Genomic DNA, 26,405 nt, shown 5'->3' on the forward strand with positions numbered 1-26,405 from the left:
GTCCCTGTCACCCTCCCTGAAGGGGCTGTCAGTCCCTGCTGCCCCTCACCCTGTCCCAGTGCCAGTCTCTCAGCACCTCTGCACAAACAAGGGCTCGGGGCAGTGTCTGCACTGGAGGCTTGAGCTGGAATTCCTGTGTCACACCTGGGCACTGTTGACCTCATGGGCCTTGCTTGGCTCAGTTTCTGTGGGGTAAGGGGTGTTAATTCTAAGTGCCCCACAGTGGGAGTGGGCAGCCACACTCAGTACAGCTCTCAAGCTCTTCTGTTTTTACAGCTATTAAAATGACAATTTTAATAACCTGGTACAAGATAGTAAACTATTTTATTTGCATTCAAACGTACTTAAATGTCCTTTTCATTAAATTTATGTAGTCTGGAGCATTTTCCAGGAATCCATGTCATATCTTTGTTATAAAGATTTTCTCCTTTACCTACTGATTTACTGTATGCAATAAGAACCTAACATTAATGGTGTTTCACCATCTGTATTGGTGTAAGTGAAAATTACAGGTGGTGTAAGCTCTTTTGAAAATTACCATGATGATTGTTAAGAGCTGCAGTTATCAATGTTTCTAAGGATGTTCAACGCTATTTTATGGGTCTTACTAAAAATTACTTTAGTCTGACAAAACTCTATCACGTAATCTGATGTTTACCTCAGCTTTTATGTTTTACTGTAGCAGCTTAGCAGGTGCTAAATTTGGATTTGGGGAGGTGGAGAAAGGAGACAGTAAAAGAGACTGATTTTCTTGAACTACTCCATGCTGTGAAGTTTTGAAATGCAATTGAAGGTGTTGTGCTTGTATTTTCTGCTGTACTGTGAGATACTATCCAAAATTAGCCTTCCTGTCAGTTCCTGAGAAATTTTGAGTTCTGGGTGATAGATGAAGATGTGCTAATGCCTGGTGTGACAGTATCCTGGATGTGCCTGGTGGCAGTGATGCTCTTGGGCAGCAGTAGCTCCTTCAGCCAGGAGGCTCTCAAGCATTTGCTGCTTTTTTGGCACCTGGTAATCCTAAACAGCAGGGACTCATCCTCTGAGAAATGCAGCAGTGAGAGAGGGAAAACCATCAAGAGCAGGAACTTTATTATAGAGAGGGAGGGTGACTTTATTGAGATGGAGGGACTGGGAGTGCAGGATCATCAGGATCCAGTGTTAAAGCCCCAAATTCTTAAATCTCTAATTGTTTTAGTGTACATTAACAAAACCCACTGGAAAAGTATGTCATCCTCTTCTAGCAGTGAGCAGTGATACACTGCTGGTACCAGCAAAGCTGTTAATTAGTGCATGTGATTGAGTGTGCTCTGGGGAGCGTTCGTGTTTCTGTACTGAATGAGATTTCTGTCTTTGCTATACCTGCTTCTCGAAAAATTGGAACATATTTATTAATTCAGGGAGCAGCAGGAAGAGAAAGCAGTAAATGTCTGACTAAGGTAAATGTTTCCTGACAAGCCAGAGCATTCCTACTTGGTCTTTGTGAATTATATATAATTATATGTAGAAATTTCAGAAGAGATGCTCTGTACATTACTGTGATATATATTTTTGCATAGTTACTGCAGGAAGAAGTTAGGCTTTTACGTTTCTAGAGATTGTAATCCACTCTCCTCTCATTTAATTAGTGAAGTTTGATGTAAAAAGTGTTACACTTGGCAATTCCCACACCCTGGGTACTCAAATGCCTTCACTCTGGAAGGAGCCTCACCCAGCTGCTATTTATAATCTGATCCTTTTACCCACAATTCACTTCTTAAAGGGGAATTTCTTTTTACTGCAGAAATCTGGTTTTGACCAGTAGTGGGAGTGGGAAAGGGAAGGAGGAGTGTGACTTAGTAAAAGAGCTGATATATTAAAGTAAGCATGTGATACCTAAAAGCTTTATTTTAATTAGGATGCATAATTATCAGAAAGTTTTTGGTGGATTTCTGTTGTTTTGTTTAACATGCAGAGTAAACATTTTTCAGTAAAATCAGTAAACAGATTATGTTTTGTTGATAGTCTTCTTTACTAGGAGTTATTCTTTGGTTTTTTTATATAATAATAACATTTTTCACTTTGTCACAGGAAATGAAAAAATGAGAAAGCCTTAAAAGACTTGGTAGGAAGATGTCCTTAGACATTTGACCAGTATAGCTTCTTGCTTATTGAGTGCATTTGGGTAGTATTACAATATTGCTGAAATGTATTTTGATTAATAATTGCATAATATTGCTTGTAATGTGTTTTTAAGTGTTATTTGAGCCAGCATTGTTTAATTTCTCTATTTCATATAAATAGATTTATAGCTTGTTGTTTGTTGGAGAGGAATGTTTGCTTCTCTGTCATGGTGCATGATTTAGTATGGTAAAAAGAACCTAGAAAAATTATTCTTATAAAGTTACCAGGAATGATGTGAATGAGAAGAATGAAGTTAAATTTTGGTATTAAATACCTGGCTGAAGAAAGTGATAGAAATATTTACCTTGGGTGCAGTATTTTCAGATTGCAGAGAGTAGGGTGAAGGTTGGATTAAAGCCTGTCGCTTTGCAGATTTAAAGAATTGAGGATCTTTTTAAAACCTTAATTCTTTTCTTGATGCTGATTTGTGTGAAAAGCTGAAAATTGCAGTAAACCTGGAACTGATGGGTAATCAGATTTATTAGCAAATGTGTTCTCTAGGGGTATGAGATCCCAGTGGTCATGGTCATCCCTTTTTGAAGTTTCATTGTTGAAGAAACAAGAGTCTGCAGTGGCATGTGTTGGTTTTGAAGGACACACAACATAGCCATGGAAGGTGGTGGGACACAATTTCTAAATTGCTTTGTAGATTCTGGTAAATTTTTGGGGGGGCCTAGGCTGTTGTCTGCCATTCTAGGAGTATTAGGAATCTCTGCTTTTCTATTTTATAGCAGTCTTTCCTATTCAGCGACGTTTGTAAATTGGCACATTATCTGTAGCTTTGAGAAGTATTTGGTACAAAAGCCTAGTATGAAATTTAACTGAAAAGGGAATTACCTTCTAAAGAATTCTCAGTGTGTAATATCTCAGTTAATCACTTGCCTTTTGGTTTCAACAGGAGTGCCCAAGGAAAAGTACGATCCACCTGATCCACGGAGGATGTACACAATTATGTCCTCAGAGGAAGCAGCCAATGGAAAGAAATCACACTGGGCAGAGTTGGAAATAAGTGGTAAGGAACTGAGGCATGGTCCTGAGTTAAGAACTCACTGCAAGTAGTGTGGGCTTGGACAAGTCTGGGGTGGAGTTGCCTACCTTGAAGTGAGGCAGCAGAGTACAGGGATAGCTGAGGCTGTGTGGCGGGAAGAGCTTGGGCTGGGATAACACAGGGAGCTGTGGGAGGGGTAAGGTGGGGCAAGTGGGAAATCCCCATGTATAGGGAAAGTTTTCAGGGTGAGGATATGGATGTGAACTCTTTGGAAGTGTGTGAGAGCATGAATTAAAGGTTTAATCTCTCAGCGAGAAGAAGGTGAAGTTGAGGTTGATCTGTAGTGGTATGTTCTTCCTGTAGATAATGTAACAACAAGGTATTAGTCCATGAAGCAAAAGTTTCCTGTTTAAAAGCAGTTGTAAATTTTGCTTTGTTCTTAAGATTAAAAACAAACACCAAAGCCTCCACAATCTGTGCAAGCTTTGAGATACTGTTGTACTCTTGAATCTTTTCTGAAAACTAAGATAATGGTCAGAATTCATAAGCATGCATTTCAATTGGTCAACTAGTCTCTTGATTTGTAGAGTAAATCCTGAATTTGCTACAAAAAGTGTTTACAAGGAAATTCAAGCAAACATTTTAAGAATTAAAAAATTTTGTGACATTTTAAACTTAAGCTGTAATTTTGTGTGGATACGGAGGCTCTTTAAGCAACTGCAAAAATTGCCATGTAGGATTTTAAAATGACTGTAGAGAAATTAGAGAACAGAAATTTATAGAAGAAGGAGTAAACAAACAGTTCTTCAAATTGTGAAGAATCTTTCCATCCAGTTCACTGAATCTGTGCCTTGCTTCCAGTACCACGTGCCTCCCCATGTGAATAGCATTCTTTACTGAAGGTTACAGATGCAGAAACCCAGTTAAATGCTGCTTCAGGAATCAGCGTTATACATCAGCATTAGGCTTGGAATCCTCTTGGACATCTGCTGCTCTGCATAGGAAGTGCATTAAGTGATGGCTCTTTCCTTTCATGCCTGGTAATCTCACTACAGACTGATTCCCGCCAAGGGAGGTGCTGGAGTGGAGAGCCTGGATCAGGGATGTTGATTGGAAATCCTTTCAGCTGCAAGGCTTTCTATGATCACAGTCACCTGTTTGCATTGGGGGTGGGGGAGAGGTGCTAATTCACTTCTAAAATGCAAAGAACTATCCATTTGTGTTTCAAACCTTTCAAAAGATTTCTTAACGAGCATCAATCCCTTAAGAGCTGTATGCATTTGCCTTGGAAAATAAAATGTGCAGTGTTTTCTGTTTCATTAATGTTCACACTGTCCTTTCCTTGCAAAGTACTTGTCACATAATACAGAAAGCCACAAATGTTTTAACTGATCTCATTTAAATCATGTTTTTTCATGACAGGCTTTTTTATGCTTTGTTTTGTTACAGCTCACTGGAAATTATACCACTATTAAACATTTTGTTGCCAGGGACTGAGTCCCAGATGCACATGTCTCAGCGTAACCTTCCTTGGGCACTAAATATGAATTCTTATTTTGGAGAAAATAATTTAAGGAAGGGAATTAAAAATGTGTGTGTTGATATAATATTAACCAGACTGTCATTAACCTTGATGAGTCACAGTGGGCATTTTAAAGTAATCCAGCTAACTTTTTGCCTTGGAAAAACTGGTGTTGGTACTCCTAAGGCTTTTGGTACAGTGAAATGATTTATGTAAATGAGAAAGGATTTACCCCTGGAGGAAAAAAATCTTGGAGACAAGAAATATTTTGAGACCTTCTGATGATATCTCACATTCCTTGCATGCGGCAGTGTAAAAATCTTGATTCTGTCACACAAATCCATGTTTCCACACTTCAGTTTATACAAAAAATCATACCTTTTTTAAAATATCTGGCAATAGTTGATACAGCTTTTCGTTGAATGCCAGATGGAAATCCATGTTCTCAACTAAGCATCTTAGTCACCCTAAATATAGTGTTTCTATCTGTTCTTGGCTGGATTAATGCCATAGAGTAAAGATTTTTTGGTTTGAAAGATGTGCGGAAATAAGGGATGAACCAAAGCACCGTCTTTCATCTCAGACATAAACTATAATTGAAAAAAATCTGTTTTGTACACTTCTGTTAATGATAAATTCATGATCAGCTAGTTAATATGTTTTGTCTTGTATAGAAGTAGATAAAGACAGATGTTTAAGCCTTAAGAATGGATTGGGAAAAACAACCTCAAGCATCCTTGGCAATATCTTGCACTTTCTCACACAATGACAAATTTTTCATCTATAAAATCAGTGATTAATGCTATTTACATTGAATAAAATAATAAAACCTACAAGCAAAACTCCCCTTCAGATTGTCCTGCCCCATACATACTTGAGAAATGTGCTATTATTGCCAAATCTATGGATTTTAAATGTCCTGTTTTCTCTTGTACCTTTTTTCCACAGGGAAAGTGAGAAGCTTAAGTTCATCTTTGTGGACACTGACCCATTTGACAGCTTTGCATCTCAGTGACAATTCCTTATCCCGTATTCCTTCAGACATTGCCAAGCTTCACAATCTGGTATATCTGGACTTGTCCTCTAACAAAATCCGCAGTTTACCAGCAGAGCTCGGAAACATGGTGTCACTCAGGTATGTAAATCCTAACAGGAGTTAAAATTCTTCTTTTATTATCTTTGTAGCAACAGTTCAAATTTCAGCATAAGTAAAATCCCCTTTTCTCCCTTCTTATCTGCCTCCCTGAGTACTTGCTGTGGGAGTACTGGTTTTTGTGTGATCTCCTGTTCTGATGTATGACAGTACAGAATGAGCCTCAGAAGTGCTTGGTTTGATGGCAATCACCCATTTTATATTTTTCCAAATCAGGTTTCCTCTCAGGCATCTCTTTCCAGATTCTTTTACAAATACTTTATGTGGTATTTGTCTCAAAGAGTAAGTGAAGCACCAAAAAAAATAAAAAATTGCTTTTAACTCATAGTAAGGTAGAAAAAAGATCAGATTAAACCTTTGTAATGATGTTAACTACAATGTTGTCCTCTTTATTAATATTTAGTAATTATACTTAACAGTAGTTCTTGTTCTGTTTATTGTATAACAATTGCAACATCTAGTATCATCTAGTATGTCAGTATCATCTCCTCCCCACCTTTGCTGTGATGTAACTGCATTCCTGTGCAAACTGGGGAGGAGAAAAAAATGTTGTAATCACAGCTTTTCAAGTTTTTTTTCCCTTCAGTTTTGCAATGCCAAGATGTACAAAGTTAGCCTGGAAGTGAAATATGAATAATGGTTCCTATTTAGATTATACTTAAGGCTGCAGCATCTTACTTTGTAAAAACACTGTTACATAAATATATAAATTATTTATGTAAGAGTAAATATTTACAGGCAACAGTCTTTTGCCCTTGACCCAAAGGAAGAGCCTTATCTTGGGTTTATTAGACAGTTGCCAGTAATTGCCTTCATTGCTTTTAATTTTGAAGATACTTCTGAACAGCTTTCTCAGATCCAGAAAATACACAGTCTGAAAGTAACAAGAATGCTATTAGAAGTAAAGGAATGCTAGAGCAATGGACTGCCAGCACAGCTTTCATGAAATTGGAAGCAAAACAAGTTTGCACATAGAAATATCTGTCATTGCATTTTCCTCCCCTTTAGAAAAGTCCGCTCTGTTGGAGAGGATTAAACTAGCTGATTAAATTGGTGCTAAAAGCTCAAATTCCAGAGCAGTTCAAGCCTCAACCTTGGAGGCTGAGCAAAGGGACCTTGCTTTCTGAAGTATAATTGGCAGCTCTGTTTTGTAGCATGTTGTATAGTTGCTTTCAACTGGAGAGGAGTCTGTTCTAAGCTCGAGTTCTTTGCATTACTATTTCAATTAAAAGCAGTTATTAGTTACAGGTTTCTTCCCTTGTTTATTCAACTCCTTGGATATTGTGAGGTAGCCGCCCTAGATTTACTGGAATAGTCTCAAATTCATCTTTGTATTTAATTAGCCTTCTTTCAGTCTTTTACTTTTTAAAACATTTTTGTAAATGTAACACTTGTGACATGGAGATAGCTTAGCAATGCAGAGTCATCAGTAATGTCAAGTCATTATGCTTTCTTCCCAACGCTTCTCCTGATTTATTCTGGCTGATTCTGTGAAGCTTCAGCTCTTGAAAGTCCTAAGTTTCTGCTGAGCAGAGAAGAATAAATTTTATAAATGTTAAATGTGTAGCTGAGATCTAGGATCACATAAGCTTTCTATTTATGACCAAAACACAGCACTTGAGCCCAGATCTCTAGATCTGCAAAGCTGTGCATGAACCCACTGTGCTCCTCAGTAAATTGCAGCTGCTCCATGTTTTTTGCTTTCACTGTGGTGTAAGTTAAGAAAAACCCATAAGCACATCCTATGTGTGAGAGCACATTGCAGGTCCTAGCTGGGCCAGGGTTTTGTGTTCCAGGCTGGTGTTGCTGCAGACTCTTCCCCTGGATTCTGGGAAGCCGTTCAAACTAATGGTAATTCAACCATGGGCATTGCTGATGTCCCAAGCCACAGAAGTCATTTGTACTCTCAACACTGAGAACTGATAACAGCTCCCCCAGCTCCCACACCTGGAGCTCTGAGTTTGGTCTGTACTGTAGAGCTCTCCCAAGACTCCTTTCATCTCCCTTTTTTCCTGCAAATAGTTGAAAAAAGAGATGTCAGAGCCGTAGGATTTCTGATCTTTGCAGAAACAGGAGAGAAAAATAAACAGTGTAACACGTTATCTTGAAAAGCTCAGCTGTAAAACAGATCCTGTTGATATGCTTGAAAGAGCTTGAGTGCACCCCCAGTACATTTGCAGATGACACAGAGCTGGGTGGAAGGGTTGATCTGCTGGAGGGCAGGAAGGCTCCCAGAGGGATCTGGCCAGGCTGGATCCGTGGGGTCAGTGCTGTGAGTTCAGTCGGGGGAGGTGCTGGGTCCTGCACTTGGGTCACAAGCCAGCAGTGCTCCAGTCTGGGGGAGCAGTGGCTGAGAAAGCTGATGGCACCTGCTCTGGATCAGCAGTAGTGTGACAGCAAGACCCAAGCGGTGAGTGTCCCCCTGTGCTGACACTGCAGTCAAATCCTGGGGTCAGTTCTGGCCTGCTTAGGACAAGGAAGACACTGAAACACTCCGATGCTGTTCTGTAAAAATCAGCTAGAGTTAAATTAACTCCTGCTTTCAGGTTTCCTTTTTCTTTTTGTTGCCCAGAAATACTTGTCTAGTCTCTAGGTACCAAGTTCTAAACACTTTTGAGCAGCAACTTTATATTGATTGATTCTATGAAAGTCTTCGCTGATTAGGGGAGATCCATTTAGGAAAGTGAAAAGTCTATTTTTTCTGCCCAGTTTGTTGGGATAACAGAATTCAGGACATGAATTCTGTTCCTGTCTGTATATTGCTTTTGTGAGTTTCAAAGCACATATTTTGTCTTACCACTGAAATTATGAACCCAAACCAACAGAAAATTACTGCTGTAAATGACTACTGCATTGTAATGCCATAGCTGTAATCATACTGCAGTGATCCTGGATTTTTAAATTTGATTTCAGGGATATGATTTCCCTTTATTTCTTAATCACAGCTGACCTGTTTCATGGTCTGGTTTGTCTGAGCTGTTACTGCGTCATCACTTGTAGATACTAAAGTGTTTAATTATTGCTAATGTTCACAAAATGTCTGACTGTATAAGATAAACTCTCCAAAGAGATCCTTTCCTCTGTACTTCAACATAATGTGTTTTGTCTGGTGTATGTGTCTGAGTACAGCAGGATTTCCCTAACAATTGCTGTTTAGTCTCTGATTTTTTCAATATTGTGGTTTGCTACTATGTTGATTCTCTTCTAGTTCAATTTTTGTACTGCTGCAGATAAACATTGCTCTGTTTTCAGACCCATATGATTCTTGCTCTGTCTACAGGGAACTACATTTAAATAACAACCTGTTACGAGTTTTACCTTTTGAGCTGGGAAAACTGTTCCAGTTACAGACTTTGGGTCTGAAAGGTACTGCTGTTTTTTTCTTGGTGTCTGTGCTTCTTTAGTGATACTGCTGCTGAGCTGTGATGGCTGTAGTCTGCTGGTTCAGAAAATGTTACTGATTAGCAATCCAGATGTAGCTGCTCACTCCACGTTTATAAATACTGTTACTTAGGGATTATTTAGAAAAATAACAGGTTTGGCAGAGCAGTGCCCATAGAAAGAGGTTTCCTTTTCTTTTTGCAGACCATGCAGAAGCTTTCTGTTGCTTGCATGGGGTTTGAATGCAATTCTGTTTTAACTAAGAAATAGTCTGTGGTTAACTGTGGTACATCTTCAGTCAGAAAGGGAACATCCTTTGTACAGCTGCAGGGTTCTGTGCTGTTCATGCAAGCAGCAATTTAAGTATTTTCCTTTTTTTTTCCCCCTCTGAACTTTATGGATTCTAGCTATAAAATTCCTGACTGTGGGGAATTTTGAGTCACAAAATCAGAAGCACTGAGAGATATAATACCTCTATACACTGTTAAGTCTCAAAAGTCTGTTTATCTCCCCCTTAAAACTGGGCACTTGCAGTGTGTGTTGTCCATGACAACTTCTGCAATCTGCTTATGTTTGGCAGATGGCAGAGTCTCTGCTGAGGTCTGACTGTCAGATCAGCTGCTGGGGGATGTTTCACACTGAGCAGAGGTGGCTCCTGTGTTTGTGCTCATCAGCTCTGCCTGTTGTACCACAAGTTCTTCCCTGCTCTTAGTCCAAGCACCACCTTTGGGATGCTCAGTCCCACAGCAGAATCAGCAGAGAATGTTGTTAAACTTCACTAGGGCTGTCCACACATCCAGAGTTTTGTGGGACTGAAGACCTGAGATCTGAAATCCCAAAGTAGTTCATAGTAGATCTTGTCTCCAAGATGTCAGCTTTCAACACTGATATGCAAGTCTGCAACAGTTCTGTGTATTTTATTCAATATTCCTGTGAATTGGTTTGTAGGAAACCCACTTACACAGGATATTCTGAACCTGTATCAGGAACCAGATGGAACACGACGGCTACTGAACTATTTGCTTGATAATTTGGCAGGTACTGCAAAAAGAAGTAAGTGATCATTCTTCAAACATTTCTTTATGCTGTGTTAAATAAATGTGATTATCACTTGTTGTATCTCTATTTTAAAATCTTCCTATAGTTTCGACAGAACAGCCACCTCCAAGATCCTGGATTATGTTGCAAGAACCAGACCGTACAAGACCAACAGGTACTGTAACACTTCAAGGATTTCTCATTTCTTCTATTTTCCTTTTAATAAAAGCTGTTGATCTTTACTGGAAAAGAAGTTAATGCTTAAATTAACCAATCATCTCGGCAGTGCTGACCAGCCAGCTGAAGTCATTCTATCCCAGTTGGAGCACCTGTTCCAGATTTACCCATCTTTCACTCTAAAGTAATTTATTTTTAATTAACGCCCCCCTCACAGGAATTTAAACTGTTGTCCACAATTAGTTAAATGGTGGAATTATAACAGGCTTAATTTAACGTTAGTTGAAGAATAAAAAAATTGAAGCATTTGAGCATGATTTCCAAAAAATGTACAATTGTTTTAAGTAACCAGGGTATCATCCTTGATTCAGCATTTTTCTTGCTGTTGGGATTCAGGTCATGTTTAATTCTTCGCTATTTTTTTTCCCTGCATAAATTGTTTAAAACACAGTCTTTTCTATTTAGCTGCACACCAAAAATCTTAGTGTATTTCTCAATTATTGCAGTGTCTTCTCTTTCATGACTGATAATTCTCCCATTATTAAGGTGATTGCTTCAAAGATCACGATGTTAATGCAGTTTCTGTTTTGCTGTCACCTATTTATTGGTTTTCAAAATGCTAGACTTTGACCCCAATCAGACCAAGATTCTTTTCTTCAATTCTCTGTATCTTCAAACAGTGGTCTTGTTTCTTTTTTCTACATTTGAGGGGAGCTTCCAGGTATCTCATTGTACTACAAATTCTTTGAGTGCTTTTTAAAAACAAACTAACCTATAAAACCCAACAAAACAACCCCCCCAAATCCATGCTGCTGGATTACCTGTCAAATTGCCCCAGCCTGTCTCATTATTGCTCCTGTTTCAAATTAGTACAGAGAGGAGATATTTCTTGTCCTATGCCTGAATGGCTTTTTGAGGTGGAAATATTTGAGGGGTTAATTTGCCTGCACTTTTTCTTTGTGTGAAAGGATCCTCACCCTGCCTATGGATCTGTTACAGTTTGTGGTGGCAATAATTAAGGTAGATTTTAGAGACTCTAATTCTAGACTTGCAGACCTTTGTGTAGCTGGCAGATACAAGTGTTCAAATACACTTACTTTGTTTTGGGTTTCTCACAGTACAGCACCACTTAGCATAAAACACATTTTTCTGCTCTTCACTAGCCATATAAAGGGGGGTGTTTGTTTCCTAATTAAATGCTAGAAGACAGCTGCCATAAGTCCAAACATGTAATTTGTCTCCCGAGAAGAACTAACAATTTTTTTAGCACTGATACACATGCTGTGTTTTGGTTGAAACAAATGAAGCGTGAATTGATAAATTTGCAGAAGACAAAAGTCAAGAACATAATTGTATTTTTTTTTTAATCTATCAGTGTGTAAGTAAAATTATTGTTTTGCAGCTTTGTTCTCTGTCATGTGTTACAACGTCCTCTGTGACAAATACGCCACCCGGCAGCTGTATGGCTATTGTCCATCCTGGGCCTTGAACTGGGAATACAGAAAAAAAGCCATTATGCAGGAAATACTGAGCTGCAATGCTGACATCATAAGTCTGCAGGTAAAAAAAATACACCATTCTTTCTTTTCCTTTTCTATTCCCGTGTGCTGGTTTCTTCACATTAAGTGTATTTTTAGTAAACGGTCTGTTTTCAAAACCTTCTGCAAACAAAAGAAAAAGAAGTGATGTTTAGAACATTATTTGTTGCTTGACATCAAAAGAAGGCTCTCAGCCCCCGCAGTTGGAATGGGAACCAGCAGGCCCTGATCAAAGCAATGTTGGTGGGGGTGTCTTTGTGCCTGTGTGTGTATGTGGGGCTGTAATTGACACATTTTCAAGTAAGAGGCTTGAGATAATCATAACTCCAGGGATTACAGAAATTCATTTATATTTTCTTAAAATGAGGATATTGCTTTTGAATTTGCATTCTCTGATGTACTTAATTTTTAGATTTTTTTCCCCTTAAATCTAATTTGAAAGTGATTTACATTTCTGAAGAGTCTAAATAATATCTATCTTCTATATTTTGCTAATAGTACGTTCATGCTATGCTGCCTTAACTTTACAGGAGGTTGAAACGGAGCAGTACTACAGTTTTTTCCTGGTAGAATTGAAAGAACGTGGCTATAATGGATTCTTCAGTCCAAAATCTAGAGCTAGGACAATGTCAGAACAGGAAAGAAAACATGTTGATGGTTGTGCAATATTTTTCAAAACAGAAAAGTAAGTGATGTGGTTTGCTAAGCCTTCTGTTGTCTCTTGCTATCTTTTCCATAATTTCTCAGGTGGATCTTACAAGTCACACAGTTGGGCTTTAACTGTCCTTTTCTAGCCAGGCATGGTTTAGATAAAGAGCGTTGCTAGCCCTGGAAAGACTGGTTTGTATGACAGAGATCATTCTGTGTGGAACTAGCAATAAAAATGTAACCTTGAAATACTGAGTTGAATGAGATTTCATTCTGTTTGAGCAGTGCTGGTTGGGAGTTCACTGAATTATCCTTCACTTGTTGAGTGTAATAATAGAAAATGAAGAAAATGAGGAAAAATGAAGCAGATTTTCTTGCCTTTTGTGTTTTTGAGTAAAGGAATTTATAATCCCCCAAATTGCAGAAACGAAGCCTCAGATGACATTGACTTTTTGATACATTAGCCTTTGGTAAAGTAAGCAAGGGATCACTGCACACACTTCTGTAAAAAATCCTAATCATTTAAGAGCTACAGCACTTACTGATTGTGTCATATTGCACTATACAGCTTTGGATGTGATGATAATGTCCCTTTCTGCTTCCATTCCTCTGTATCCATAAGTAAATGTAAGTGCCAGGTTTGCAACCTAGTGGCTTGGAAAATTATTTACTCCCTTTCTGTCAAATCTGCATATTTGAACTAGGAACAAATGCAGAGTTAGGAACAAGCATGACTTTTCTAAAATACTTCTCTCTCTATCAATAAAATTTTTAATTGTAACACAAAAATTGCTATTAAAACTATATTACTTGATTTCAATTTAGGATTTTATGCAATGATGTGAGTGGCTGAGATTTTCACATCACAAATGTGTTTGAGCTTTAATTAAAAGGAGAATTACTGATAACATTTCCAACTGTATCTGGCCACTGAAAACAATTACATATGATGTTTTTCTTTCAGATTTACTTTGGTCCAAAAGCATACTGTTGAGTTCAATCAGCTAGCAATGGCAAACTCAGAAGGTTCAGAGGCTATGCTGAACAGAGTTATGACAAAAGATAACATTGGAGTCGCTGTTCTGTTAGAACTGCGAAAGGAATTGATAGAAATGTCATGTAAGTCCCACTTCATTTATTTTTTAAATAGATGGTATTTTGTAAATGAAAAAAAATTACTCTTGTTATAATAAACAAGAGAAGCTAGGTTCTGCACATGTGTTTGGCTTTACAGTTTGTATGTTCAGACAAATTTATTTCCAAAAAGGATTTTGGGGAAAAGTCATATTGCTTAAATGATGAGGGTTTTTTTTTCCCTACTTGTTTTGTTAAGGAAAAAAAGATATAAAAACTTAAGTGATTTTGTTGTTTGGTTTTGGGTTTTTTTTCTGAAAACTATGTACAAGTATCACAGAATCAGCTGGTGTTAGTTGTGTGTTTCTGGATCATGTATCTCCATCATTTTAACTTATTTTCTTTGTTGTCATGCATAAACAAACTATTTGTTCTGCCCTGTCATTCTTAATTTAGCAAATGTAAAATGACTTTATAAGTATCACAGTGGGAACCTACTCAACCTGTGTTATATTTATCCAAATGATATTTTATTAATTCAGATTGTAGCAAACAAGCCTTTTAAGAAACACTTCAGCAAGAGAGGTAACTTAGAATGTGGATAACTTAGAATTCAGAGCTCGCTGCCTAATAAGATATGAACACAGCCTGTTTGCTATCATAGCCTGAGGAAAGCTGCTGTAATTTTTTAGGGAAACATTATTTGCCTGTAATTAGGATTATCCGTTACTTATGTTAATTTTCAGTGAATACAAAAGCATTACATGTAGCAAGATAGTCTGTTAATGGTCTTGAATGTGAAATATCATTCCTAATGCCTTCTATCAACTAAAACACTTGTTAAATGTAAGAGGAGTTATCTGACCCTCTTCATTCAAATGGTTTTAACCCTCTTGAAGTTATACTGGTATTTTATTTTTTGTCCCTTAAACATTTTGTTTAAAGTTTTTATAATAGTGTTTTCTGTCGCTGACTGATTTTAAAAAAATAACTGATTTTAAATTTTAGCTGGAAAGCCACATCTTGGGATGGAAAAGCAGCTAGTTCTTGTAGCTAATGCACATATGCATTGGGACCCAGATTATTCTGATGTGAAGCTGGTTCAGACTATGATGTTCCTGTCTGAGGTAAAGAACATTATTGATAAAGCTTCTCGTAGTCTCAAACCTGGTGTTTCGGGAGAGCTTGGAACCATTCCACTTGTACTGTGTGCAGATCTCAATTCTCTACCAGACTCTGGTAAGAGTTCTATTTCTTATTCTTTAGACTGTTTCAAGTGTGTAACAACTGTAAATTTTTCTGTTTGGAAAATGCATTGTTTGATAATATCATTGTTTGATAATATAAGCTCAAAGGGAAGGAGGAGAGAGAACTGTTTCATTTGTTGAGTGACCTTATTGCTTATGCTGTAGTAGAGCTGTGTCTGGTCTTCCAGAAGCATTTCCACTGTGATTTTGTTCCCTGTTTGTTCCTGTATTTTAAAATACCTTCCAAAAATAACTGGAAATATGTGTGTTGCTGATAATTCAGTTTTCTTAATTTTAAGTATGAAAAGATATTTTACCTTTAAATTTGCTACCATACTATCATTTTCTGTCATGTTTTAGAACTTCTAAAATTCAATATATCCTCTTCAGAAGGGGACTTTCCAGAGCTCTTTATTAGCATGGCACTTTGTTTCTTGACTTGGTGGCAACTTTATAAAGTGCAAGGAAAGAGCAGATTCAGTGGCTGCCACCTTGCTTGCTCAGGTACCCAGCTGAAGTGCTGTACTCAGGAGCCATCCTCCATCTCCATTCCTGGTCCCCTTCCTTCTGGCTCCATCTTGGCAACCCTTAACATCTGTCAGGGTTTTAAGGAACAGTTATTGCTCAGCAGTAATGGAAATGGGATTCTTTTTGATCCAAGGGAGGCCAGTATCACTAGTGGTGATTGCAATGACCAGTTCACATGTCTGGTTGTCTTCAAAACAACTTTACTGCTTCTTTTACCTTCCAGAACTTTAACACAGCTATTCTGAAATTGAGGCACAGCCATTGTTTTATGTGACACAAATCTAATCAGTTTGGCTTTGCAGCCTTTTTAAAGTTAACTTCTTTTGAAGTCGTGTTTCAGAAGTTTGCTTTTTTGAAACATTTTAGCTGAAGAACATTAAACAGCAGGACCTGAGCATAACAGCAAGAAGAAGCAGCCAATAACTAGCATTGGTAGAATTTTACTTCTGATTTTTTCATCTTCCCCTTCCCAATCTATGCCTTATTAATAGTCTCCTTTTTCCTAATCAAAGTGTGTCACTTTGTTCTAGGTGATATTTGCTCTTGATACACATTGCCCTGCAGTATTTTAAAAGAACTGCTGTTGATTGTACTGTGTGTTGTTAAGGTTTTGGTTACATAAAGCTTAAAGTTGCATGTCTGACTTTAAGTACCTACACTTACTTCCTGAATGTTTGTTAATACCTTCTTGTTTGTAATGTGTCTCCTCACAGGTGTTGTTGAGTACTTGAGCACTGGTGGAGTGGAAACAAACCACAAAGATTTTAAGGAACTGAGATACAATGAAAGTCTTACTAACTTCAGCTGTAATGGAAAAAATGGGACAACAAATGGAAGAATTACACATGGTTTCAAGTTGAAGAGTGCCTATGAGAATGGTCTAATGCCTTATACAAATTACACATTTGACTTCAAGGTAAGGACTTGCTTATATTTTGGAAGGGTTTTCCATTTTCAAGAGTAACTAATGTGATTTGCTCTATGAAGTTGTTATAAGAGTTAATCCGTGTAGCTAAGTTCACCAAGTTTATACTTAAAACATAGCAAACTAGAATGCCCAACACTTCAGTCTCCTAGAAACCATCCTATTCTTTTTAATAACTTGCAACAGCTTTGCAAGAGTTGGGGTGCTCTTAACCTTCCCTGTAAACAGAAGGAGTTTGTGTTTTGATACTCCAAGCTAAATGACAGGGGCACTTAAGCTGTCAAGTGCAAGGAAATAATCCATGTTGCTTCTAGAAAAGTCTGAGCTCTCTGTTGGGAAAACAGAGATTGTTTGGTTTTTTTCCTCTTAAAAATCAGTGAAATGTGATTTGAAGCTCTCTAGGAGGTTGGAAATTGAAACCCACAAAAGCATAGCAGAAGTGATAAAGGGTGGCCTTTTGTTTTGTTTTCCTAATCTATATTGAACATCCCACTGGATATAGGAAGAAGAAATCTCCTAAATTGCGCTGTGCTATAGAGAAGGAATGGGATATTTTGTTACTTGTAATACTGAGCTCACCTCTTGTTTGGAATAATAACTTAAGACGAGAATAAATACTAATAATAATCTTTTTTTCCCCTCTTGTTTTAGGGTATTATTGATTACATCTTCTACTCTAAACCTCAGCTAAACATACTTGGCATTCTTGGACCTTTGGATCATCATTGGTTGATAGAGAACAATATAAGTGGTTGTCCACATCCACTCATCCCTTCCGACCACTTCTCACTTTTTGCACAACTGGAGCTTTTGCTGCCTTTCCTGCCTCCTGTAAATGGAATCCATCTCCCTGGCAGGAGGTAGTCAAATACATTTTAGAGGGCAACCTCAATCTAACTTGTACAATTGTAAAATCTGAATATAGAGGAGTGAGGTATGGCCAACAGGGATTTTTTTTCTTAATAATCTTAATCTTAAATCTAATTATTTGCTAAAGACATAGTAAAAGCCAGGTGCTATCAACAGACACAATTCTGAGCCCAATATACTTTGTATACTGTTCCACAGCGATTGGTGCATTTGCACCTTTCTTTAATACATTACAATTAACCTTCCTGTTTCTTTTCTCCAACGTGACATTTTCATGCCTTGAAATAGGGAATTGTTATACAGTGTATTCTCTTTGCACAGTTATCTGTAGCACTACTTTTTTGAGGCCAGTAGGAACATCCACAGAACATTCTCCGTACTTCACTCCCTCCTTTTTCAGACTTGTTTGTAAAATATAGAATTTGAATTTAGCCTTTATTGATTGTATATGAACAACAGAAAACCTGATTTATGAGATTTTGTACTTTAAAAAAAAAAGAAAAATCAGATTTGGAAAATGATTGTATTGTAAACTAAGGCTAAATTTTTATCTGTTTTCATGTGTTATAAAGGCCAGCGTGTAAAAGAGGTTGTCACAGGTTTTCTCTGCTAATGATTTGCACTGTTAGGGTTTCGTTAGCCCTTTTATACTACTTTTTATGTTCAATTGAGAACGTTGCTTTCAAAATCCAAACCTATAAAATATTAATATCTTACAGAGATAATGAAATACATTCTATTTCTGTTAAAAAAAAAGAAAGAGGCATAGAGTTCTCACAGAACAGATAAGCTGAGCAGTGAATATAAGTAGACCTGTATGGATTGAAAGTTATTGCTGATGTGTACACAGTCAGACTTTTTTTCATCTCTAACTTTCGAAGTAAAATCTAGGATACTTGTGTACAGCTTCTTCATTTCTGTTTTAAATATTTGTCCTATCTCCACTGTGCCTGCTTAAATTTGTTCTCAACTAGCACTGCCTGTGCATGCAGAGAGATCCTGTGCATCCTCTTTTATTTTTTTAAATAATGTTAACACTTGTGAAAATTTTATGAAGATACTTTTGTATAAGCTGTGGCATCTTTTTTCCTTTGTGAAGCATTGAATATCACACTTTGGAACATGTTCAGGTTATGGGTACACAGTTTCTAGCTTCTAATGCCCATGCACTGCTTCTTTCAGTGTCATTGCACAGTGCCGTTTTTCCCACTAAGAGTTACTATCATGTGGATTCTCTTTCGTTTGTGTGTTCCTCAGTTTCTGGAAGTATGATTCCTTGAAGATAAAAACCTAGCCCTACATTTTCTATTAATGAAGCAGTGTAAAATAAATGCATCTTCAATACAGGTCCCAAAGACAATTCTTCAGATCATATTTTAAAGTGACCAAGTCTTATTTTAAAGTGTCAAGCAAGACCGAAGTTATAGTGTACCCTCAGTGCCATTTGTGTCATGAAGCCAAGTATATAACAGCTTACAAATTTAACTTGTCTATTTGTATCCTAAAAGGGAGAATTCATCATCTCCTTAAACTAATACAACTTGAATAATAAATGTAAAAAAAAAAAAATTAATAATGGAGATAGAGCTTGGTCTTAAACAGCTTTTGTTTCAGCTGCGGGCAGGGAAGCAAAAGGACACTGAGCATTAAGAGAAAACTTTCTAAATATTGTGAATTTTTTATATATAAGAGAATTGATTGGTAATAATGATTCAAAATTTTATTGAAAAGTATCAGCACACAAGTGTGCTCAAACCGTTCTGTTTTAAGCTCAAAGAAAAATTACAAACAGTTCGGATGTGTAAAATGTACATTTTAAAATTTCAATACGAGAAATTTTGATCTTGAATCCTTGTCTGGGACCTGATCTCTTGGGGTTATCTTGTTTTGGTTTTAGTTGTAAAAACACCAAACATGTCCAGTTTATAATCAGTACATTGAAATGCTGGTAGTATTGCTGTAGTAGATTTAATGCGTAGTGTTATTTTTTTTCTGTTTGTTTTTTGGGGTTTTTTTGTAAAGTGTGAATAAAAGGTGTTTTACTCATGTTTCCTTAATGATGTCTTGGTAATGTACATCATGACAATTTCCAGTAATGATGAGCCAATTTAGCTTGTCAGACTAAGCAAACTATTTTTCTTTTCTGATATCTGGATTGTGTAAGGAGTCCAGAAAGCTTTACAGAAGGGGAAGGGAAGCACTTACTCATTTTGTATTTTTTTAGAGGGGGATAATTTACTTTAATAGATGCTGGAGCTTGAGTGCACTTGTTAGATTCTAAAGGTTTGAGCTTTATCCAGTATGTGTTCTCCTCTATTGCTTAGTCTTAAAAAATATTTGAATTTATGACAGCATGTGAAAATATGGCCCCTTGTGCTTTTGGAGACACAGCTGTTCCTGCTTAGTCACCTTATGGTCTAAGGGTCCATTTGAATAACCATTTCCTCCAGCTTTTATAGTAGTCCATCAGGTCCTGATTGAAAACCCTCTGAATCCATTGAAGAGACTCCTTTGACTTCACTGGGTTTTAACTGGACAGCAGCTGTGACTCAGGAGCTGAAGGAAGGAAGGAAGGAGAAATATTTTGAAAATAGAGAAAGACCAGATGGCAACAAAACAGAGCTGAGATAAACTTTGTCAAACAATCTCTCAAAGAAAACACATTCTTGTGTCAAACAAATCTAACTCAAAAGTCTCAATTTCCAGCTATAACATAGAATAAGGCAATAAACCATGTCTTCACAAAATCAAAATGTTTGCTTCATAGTTTTTAACATGAAATGGTTATTTGCAATATTTTTATTCGAGGTGGTTTTGGGTGTTGCCATAATGTACCTTCAGTGTTCTTGTTGTAAAAGCACATACAGCAAAAGTCACAGAACATCCTTGGGGTTGAAAGGATTTATTTAGGTAAGACCAGGCTTTTTTTCCACTTAAAATACACTCTGCCATATCTTGTCTAGTTTTATTTACATTTACCAAGAGTTCTGGGTGTCAAAGTGTAAATTGAGCTACACCCTTAACTGAAACAATTGTTTAGAGTACAAGACTAATACCACAAGTTACTGCTTTTAACATAACACAAGTAGGGGGGAAAGAGCATATAAATTGGTGTGTGTTGTAATTATTTTGTCCTTTTAGCAGCTTTAAATTAAAGATAAATTTGGCTAGCATTGGACTGAACTGATTTTTAGAACATTGTATGCATCTTTGATGTAACTTCAGCAAATCTCTCAAGGTTGTTTTGTTTTGTTTTTTTTTTATAGCAGGCTTAGAAAATAGCTTATGCTTTGCTTTTTCAACCATGCAAAACCTGCATGAAAGACAAAATAATTGCAACACCATTGTGGGGGAGGGGGAAAAAGAAAACTAATTACACTGTAAAACTTTGAAAAGTTCAGTTAACCGCTTCAGTAGCAAAGCCTTTCTCATCCAGCCGGACACAGTATTTTTTAGTATGTTAACTGCTATTCTTTTCTTTTGGTTGCATAAATTTGTAACACTTAAGTGTCTTGGTATGTTTAAGTAGTGTCTAAAATAGAATATCTTAGTCTTTATTCACAGTACTTCTGTATAATGTGTAATGCACTGGACTAACTCTTGTTTACCATTCATGTAACAAAAACCAGCACATTATCTGCACTAAGCTCAAAGAATGTTGCATTTGTCTATAGGCAGCTCTTCAATAAGATAAATGGGAAACTGAATATGGTCTGATGGTAAACAAGGGCTTTTACTGTTCTCTTCAGTGGAACTTTCTTCTTGGTCAAATTTTAACTAGTTAGTATTATATTTATATACAGGGTCTTCTTTTACTTTACCAATGTATTTTCCTACTCATAGCTGACCAATAAATCCAGTATCTGTTTCAAACCTTCTTGAAGTCTAATTCATATTTTAACTTGATTTGTAAAGGTCTTCCTCAAGAGTTGCAGCCAAAATGAGTGAAGTGTGTGAAGGGCATAACGGGAGCATAAGAAACTTGTTTATCCCAGAAGGACCTTGCTGTGCTTCCTGATCTGCACACCAGAAATCTGCTCTGGTCACTTGGGTTTGGATTACAAAGTCAAGGCATGATCAGAAGTGCCTCCAGAGCTCTTGGAGAACCCTGTCCAAACCTACTCAGAGCTCAGCTCCTTGTGTTCATAGCTGGCCACCCTCTGACCTTCCAGGTCAGTCTGTAGGATCAGCTGTGCAGTGGAGGTTTGGTCTCGGGCTCCTTCCTTCCTCTTACTGCTCCAGAAGCACCAAGTAGACTTGGGGTCTGACAGCAGGAAGGGATTCAAATACTCAGTTTACTGCGGGGGGAAACAAAGTGAAGATTTTTTCAACTTCTTTCTCAGGAATGAGATGCAGCACACTCTTGTCCTTGGTGTATTTTCATACCCTGTTCTTTCTCTGCGGGTGACACTGTCTCAGTGTCTGTAACAGCCTCACCACATTTGGTGTGATGTTCCCATCACTGCCAGCAGGAAACATCAGACACCTGAGCACACTTGTGTGTGTGGAGCACTGAAGCACCCAATACCTCTCCTGGCACCACTGCCCTCCTCAGAGCCCCTGGTCTGTATGTTGGTGCTGATTTGTTATGAAATTAATGATCCAGTTCAGTGTTCCAATAAATACTACAGGCCCCACAATGTTCAGCTTGTTTGTAGGTTTCAAATGTGCTCTCTTGAAGCAGCTGTAAGTCCCCAGCAGTGTGATGGGTCCCTTGCAGGCCTAGCTGTGATTTCTCTTTGGTTTTGTGTCTTGGGTGAGATGTTAATTCCCAACACGTTTTCAGGATTGCCACTAGATGGTGTGGGAAACACAGACTTGAGCTTCACACAGCCTGAACCTACTTCAGTGCATGCACAAAGTGTGCCTTGTAGAATTATTCTAAAGAATGTTTGTGGGAATTCAGGCCCAGGGATGAACCTTTTCTAGTGGCAGCAGCTGGTTTGGTAACTTCCATGCCAATTAATACTGGTGTTATAAATCCAGCTGTCATGATGGGAATGAAAGGGACCTACTTGGTCCTTGGTGACAAAATTATTCAATAGGGCCTTCCCTTGTTGCATTAATCAATCTACTTAAGGTTGTGTTTTCAGATAAGTACAGTTGTTACATGGTTCCAGACTGGAGTTTACAAGCTCCTAAATAGAATCTGCAAACCTGACATGTAAGTATGGGGAGAGCTGTTTGTAGGGAAGCTGCCAAATCTAACAGAGAGGCAACTGTCCTCTTCAGAGAATGTGGGGAGAAAACAGCACCTCTCCCTCAAAGGCAAAGGACTGAGCTGAGCCTGTGTCCTGTCATCCTCTGCCAGGTCAAAGAAATCTTCTCTTTGCTTAACTTGCAGTAAAATAACTGAGCTATTTTAATAGAATTGACTGCACAACCTCTCTGGACAGACTGGTTATTGGTCCTTCATACCCCATATCCACTGGCTGTTCAGTGATAGAAAAAAGTTGGATTTGAGCCTTCTAAGGTGAGAATCTCCCAAATCAAAGCATTTATCAGTGTGGCTTGTCTTTTCTACTGGCACTGGTGAGGCAGAGGAACCTTAAAACCTGTGGAATTGAGCCCAGAGAGAAAAAGGTAAGTGGAAAGGACAAGACTCAGCCAGGTACATGAAGTGACCTCTTGGGAGAAGCCATACTTCACTAAAGGTGAGTGTTCTGCTGCTTTTCTTGCTTTCCATCCTCCTTTCCTAACCCAAAGGCAGTAATGGTTTACTCTCTAAATGTTCCTTACTCTGTATGGAAAGCAGTAAATCTAATTAAGCTATTTATAGGGATCTTTGGTACAGTTCAATATTTTCTTATTCCAAAATAAGCCTAGTGTTCTCACAGTTTATCAGTTTTTAAAAGATAAGACGGTACATTTTGGTTAAATCTTCCCAATGTATCAGTGGACAGCACTGATTTATTTAAAAATGCCAGATATTTATTGTAAAAAAGCACACACTACAGAAAATAAAAACATACATACCCTCCTTCTGGGTTTTAGTGACTACAGAGATTTAAGTAACACAGAGGTCACTTGATGAGGCTACTTTTTTTTTAATATAGTTTAAAGTTTTCTCTGCAGTTTTCTGGTCTCTGGGAACATGCCAGGCTCCAGTGGTTTGTGAGAGTGCTTCATGGCCAGCATGGTGGGAGGGACACTGAGAACCAAGTCATTGCCACACTTGTGCACTCACCTGTGTCATGGGGTGTGTGTGCTGCCAGCCATGGAGCAGCTGCCCAGAAGGATGAATTACAGGTTATTGTGCAAAGGAAACCAATGGAGATAGTGAATATCTGCCTACCTCTGAACACTGAGCTTCAGGGGGAACCTCATCCCACCCCACAGCTCTCTGGCAGGAGGCTGCAGCCCCGTGGGGGTTGGTCTCTTCTCCCAGGCAACCAGCAACAGCACAAGAGGAAATGGTCAGTCAGGAAAAGTTTACATTGGATATTAGATTTCTCTAGAAATTTCTTCATGGAAAGGATTGTTAAGCATTGGAACAGGCTTCCCAGAGAAGTGATGGAGTGGCCACCCCGGGAGGGATTTAAAGGGTGTTTAGCTGTGGCACCTGGGGACAAGGGGGGCTTGGCAGTGCTGGGTTAATGGCTGCCCAGGTTTCCAGTGAATAATAACAGCAACACCCAGCAAAACCCCACATGCACTGCCCAGGGAGACAAGATCAAATCAAACATGCTTTTCCTTCAACTGCTCTTTGATTTTCTGTTTCTGACTTCACAAATTTATGTATTTTCATGTCCTTTGCAGTGTTTTAAGTTGGTGTGTGAGGCAGCTGCAGGTTTTCAGTGCCTTAGCTGTTCTCTGAGAGGCTGCACCCTGTGTAAGTGAGGCTATGCCTGCTAATGCTTGCAGGTAGTAAACTATAGGAGTATTTCTGGTGTAAATTGAGGTGATAGACTACAGGAAGGATTGGGATTACCCTGTGTAACATTTTCTCCCTCAAGTGGAACCCACAGACCAGTGAGGGAGGAGGGAGATGAACAAAAGGTAGAAATTTGGGTCTTGGCCCAAAACAGCCAACAGGAAATTTTCCATTGACTCCACTGGGCTTTCACTGGGAAAACACAATCAGGATTAATTTCTGTGCAGTTCAAATGGTCTGAGGAGGGTACAGAGCCATGGCCTTGTCCTGCTGGAGCTCCTCTCCACAGCAGGATGAGCAGTGTGCCTTCAGTCTGTCAGGTGGGTTGGTTCCCTCCTGTGCCCAGGACAAGGAATGCCTGTGGTGCAGTGCTTTGTTTTCACAGTGATTTTAAAGGTACTGTACTGCTGGCCTGGAACACTCTGTACAAGGTTCTGAGAGCAAGGACTTAAATACATCTGCAAATGTTCTGATCCATAAAGATACGTGCGTCTGTCTTGTCTGTTGAGGTACAATGGAGCTGAGAGACCTTGGGAGCTCCTTTGGGTCAGGATGTGCAAAAAACACTTCTCTAAAAAACAAAAATTATGTGTGACAAACTCCTGTGTAAATGTGGTGCTTGATACTGTTGATGAGAAAGGAAAAAACTCTAGTAAAGGCTAAATACAATGTTTGGTTTCATAGCTGGGGCCTCACAGCCCCCACAGGTCTCAGAGTCTGACAAAGTGAGTCAGGCCATTGCTATTTCTGGAAAAACAGGGAAAAGGGAAATTATAAAAATCTTTTTAATTTCCTTTTGAAATTAAGTTGCTAGAATTAGCATTAGATACAATAAAATGTGGTGAGGCAGTTTGGGGAGGGTTTGTTTCTTTGTCAGTTTTGGGCAGCAAATACAAAAATGAGTGGTTTCAACCCTGACAGAGGGCAGGGTTATATTGGGTATTAGGAAGTTCTTCCCTGTGAGGCCCTGGCAAAGATTCCCAGAGAAGCTGTGGCTGCTCCACGCCTGGAAATATTCAAGGTCAGGCTGGATGGGGCTTGGAGAAACCTGCTCTAGTGGGAGATGCCCCTGCCCAGGGCAGGGGGCTGGAATGAGATGGTCTTTGAGGTCCAAACCATTCTATGATACTATGAAAATTTGGAATACAATGGGCATCACAAATTTTGCCAAGCCTAATGGGGTGATGTTTAAATGTTTTTCTTTCTAGCTTTTTTCCTTTGCAATGGACTGTAGAAAGGAGACTTCATCTTTGGGCACAGAATCCAAAGATTTCTGCTGCCTGTCTGAGATCACCAGGTAATTTTCTGCTGCCAGCATTAGCCTCAGAGAGACTTTTCTCTCAGAATGCTGTTGTTGAAGACAGTGCAGTTTAATGAAGTGAACTGATGTGCTCAGAGCAGCTGCGCTGCCCTTGCTGTCACATGCAGTGCCTTGTGCCTGCTGGCCAATTGTGCCAGGAGCACTTCTCCATGTCAGAAAAATGTGCAGGGATTATGGATGTTTGTCAGCATCTTTCTACTGAAAAATAAAGCCTAGGAAAAGGTTATACTGGGCACCCCAGCCTCCACCTTCCACCTCCATGGCAAGTCCCACCTTGGAGCACTGGTGCAGTATCTGCCAACCTGGAGAGTGAACTCTATCCCAAAATCCTGAGGATTTTGCTCCTCTTTTCCTTGTTGCAAGACCTAACCTGTTTGGCTCTCTTTGGTGGTGGAAACCACCACTCCCATTATCCCCCTAACACTTCTCTATAACACCACTGTTAGCTTCTGGATCCAGCTGTTTACCCCACATGCTTTCCTAGTTAGCACTATTGTACAGTTATATAATTAATTTGGTTAATTATGCTTAGAAGAGTTTCAGGGTGGAGACACAAGCAGCTCATCTGCAGCCAGTTTATTGTGTGGTTCATTCCCTTCTTGAGAAACTGTTGATCTGAAGCTTAGAGGCAGCAGAGAAAGGAAGCTTTCATTTTCTGCCTCTCAAATGACAGGGGGAGGGTTTTGCTGAGCACTGTAGCAAGGATCAGTTGTCACTTTGGTCTCAAGAACTTCCTAGAGCAGGCAGTGCTTTATTATTCCAGGGAAGAGAAGACACTTTGCAATAGATCCTGCTATTTGCTTGTTGCTATAAAAAGCCAGGGAAAGGGAGGTGGGGAGGAATCTGTTCTAAACCCAGCTGGTACCAGCTCAGCCCTTCAGGGAAGCACAACACTTAATTTCTCTTGTATTTCTTTGACCCAGTTAGCATTGCACAAATGTTCCTGATCACAGGACTGTCT

General features: G+C 38.7%; 1 protein-coding gene across 2 annotated transcripts; it reads left to right on the plus strand.

Annotated features, from left to right (window-relative positions):
• The first annotated feature begins 3,051 nt into the window (after window positions 1-3,051).
• On the plus strand, window positions 3,052-21,126 carry CNOT6 (CCR4-NOT transcription complex subunit 6). Of its 2 annotated transcripts, none has more exons than XM_014312227.2 (11): window positions 3,052-3,172; window positions 5,619-5,805; window positions 9,104-9,189; window positions 10,153-10,242; window positions 10,349-10,417; window positions 11,822-11,979; window positions 12,488-12,642; window positions 13,570-13,724; window positions 14,688-14,918; window positions 16,168-16,370; window positions 17,031-21,126. In XM_014312227.2, exons 1-11 carry the CDS (start codon window positions 3,100-3,102, stop codon window positions 17,241-17,243), a joined length of 1,620 nt encoding a protein of 539 aa, XP_014167702.1. In that variant the 5' UTR covers window positions 3,052-3,099; the 3' UTR covers window positions 17,244-21,126. The 2 variants fall into 2 exon arrangements, with proteins under 2 accessions (XP_014167702.1, XP_005418776.1); XM_005418719.3 differs by having other exon boundaries at window positions 3,059-3,172; window positions 10,153-10,257.
• The last annotated feature ends 5,279 nt before the right edge of the window (window positions 21,127-26,405 follow it).

Source organism: Geospiza fortis, unplaced genomic scaffold (assembly GCF_000277835.1).
Source record: "Geospiza fortis unplaced genomic scaffold, GeoFor_1.0 scaffold55, whole genome shotgun sequence".
Classification (NCBI taxonomy): Eukaryota; Metazoa; Chordata; class Aves; order Passeriformes; family Thraupidae; genus Geospiza; species Geospiza fortis.

What these genes read in the sequence shown, in the direction of transcription:
- CNOT6 (XM_005418719.3), top strand. Translation starts at nt 3,100, where the DNA reads ATGTACACAATTATGTCCTCAGAGGAAGCAGCCAATGGAAAGAAATCA. An exon ending in GGCAGGTACTGCAAAAAGAA is followed by an intron (nt 10,258 to 10,348) that starts GTAAGTGATCAT and finishes ATCTTCCTATAG; the next exon opens with TTTCGACAGAACAGCCACCT. An exon ending in GGAATTGATAGAAATGTCAT is followed by an intron (nt 13,725 to 14,687) that starts GTAAGTCCCACT and finishes TTTAAATTTTAG; the next exon opens with CTGGAAAGCCACATCTTGGG.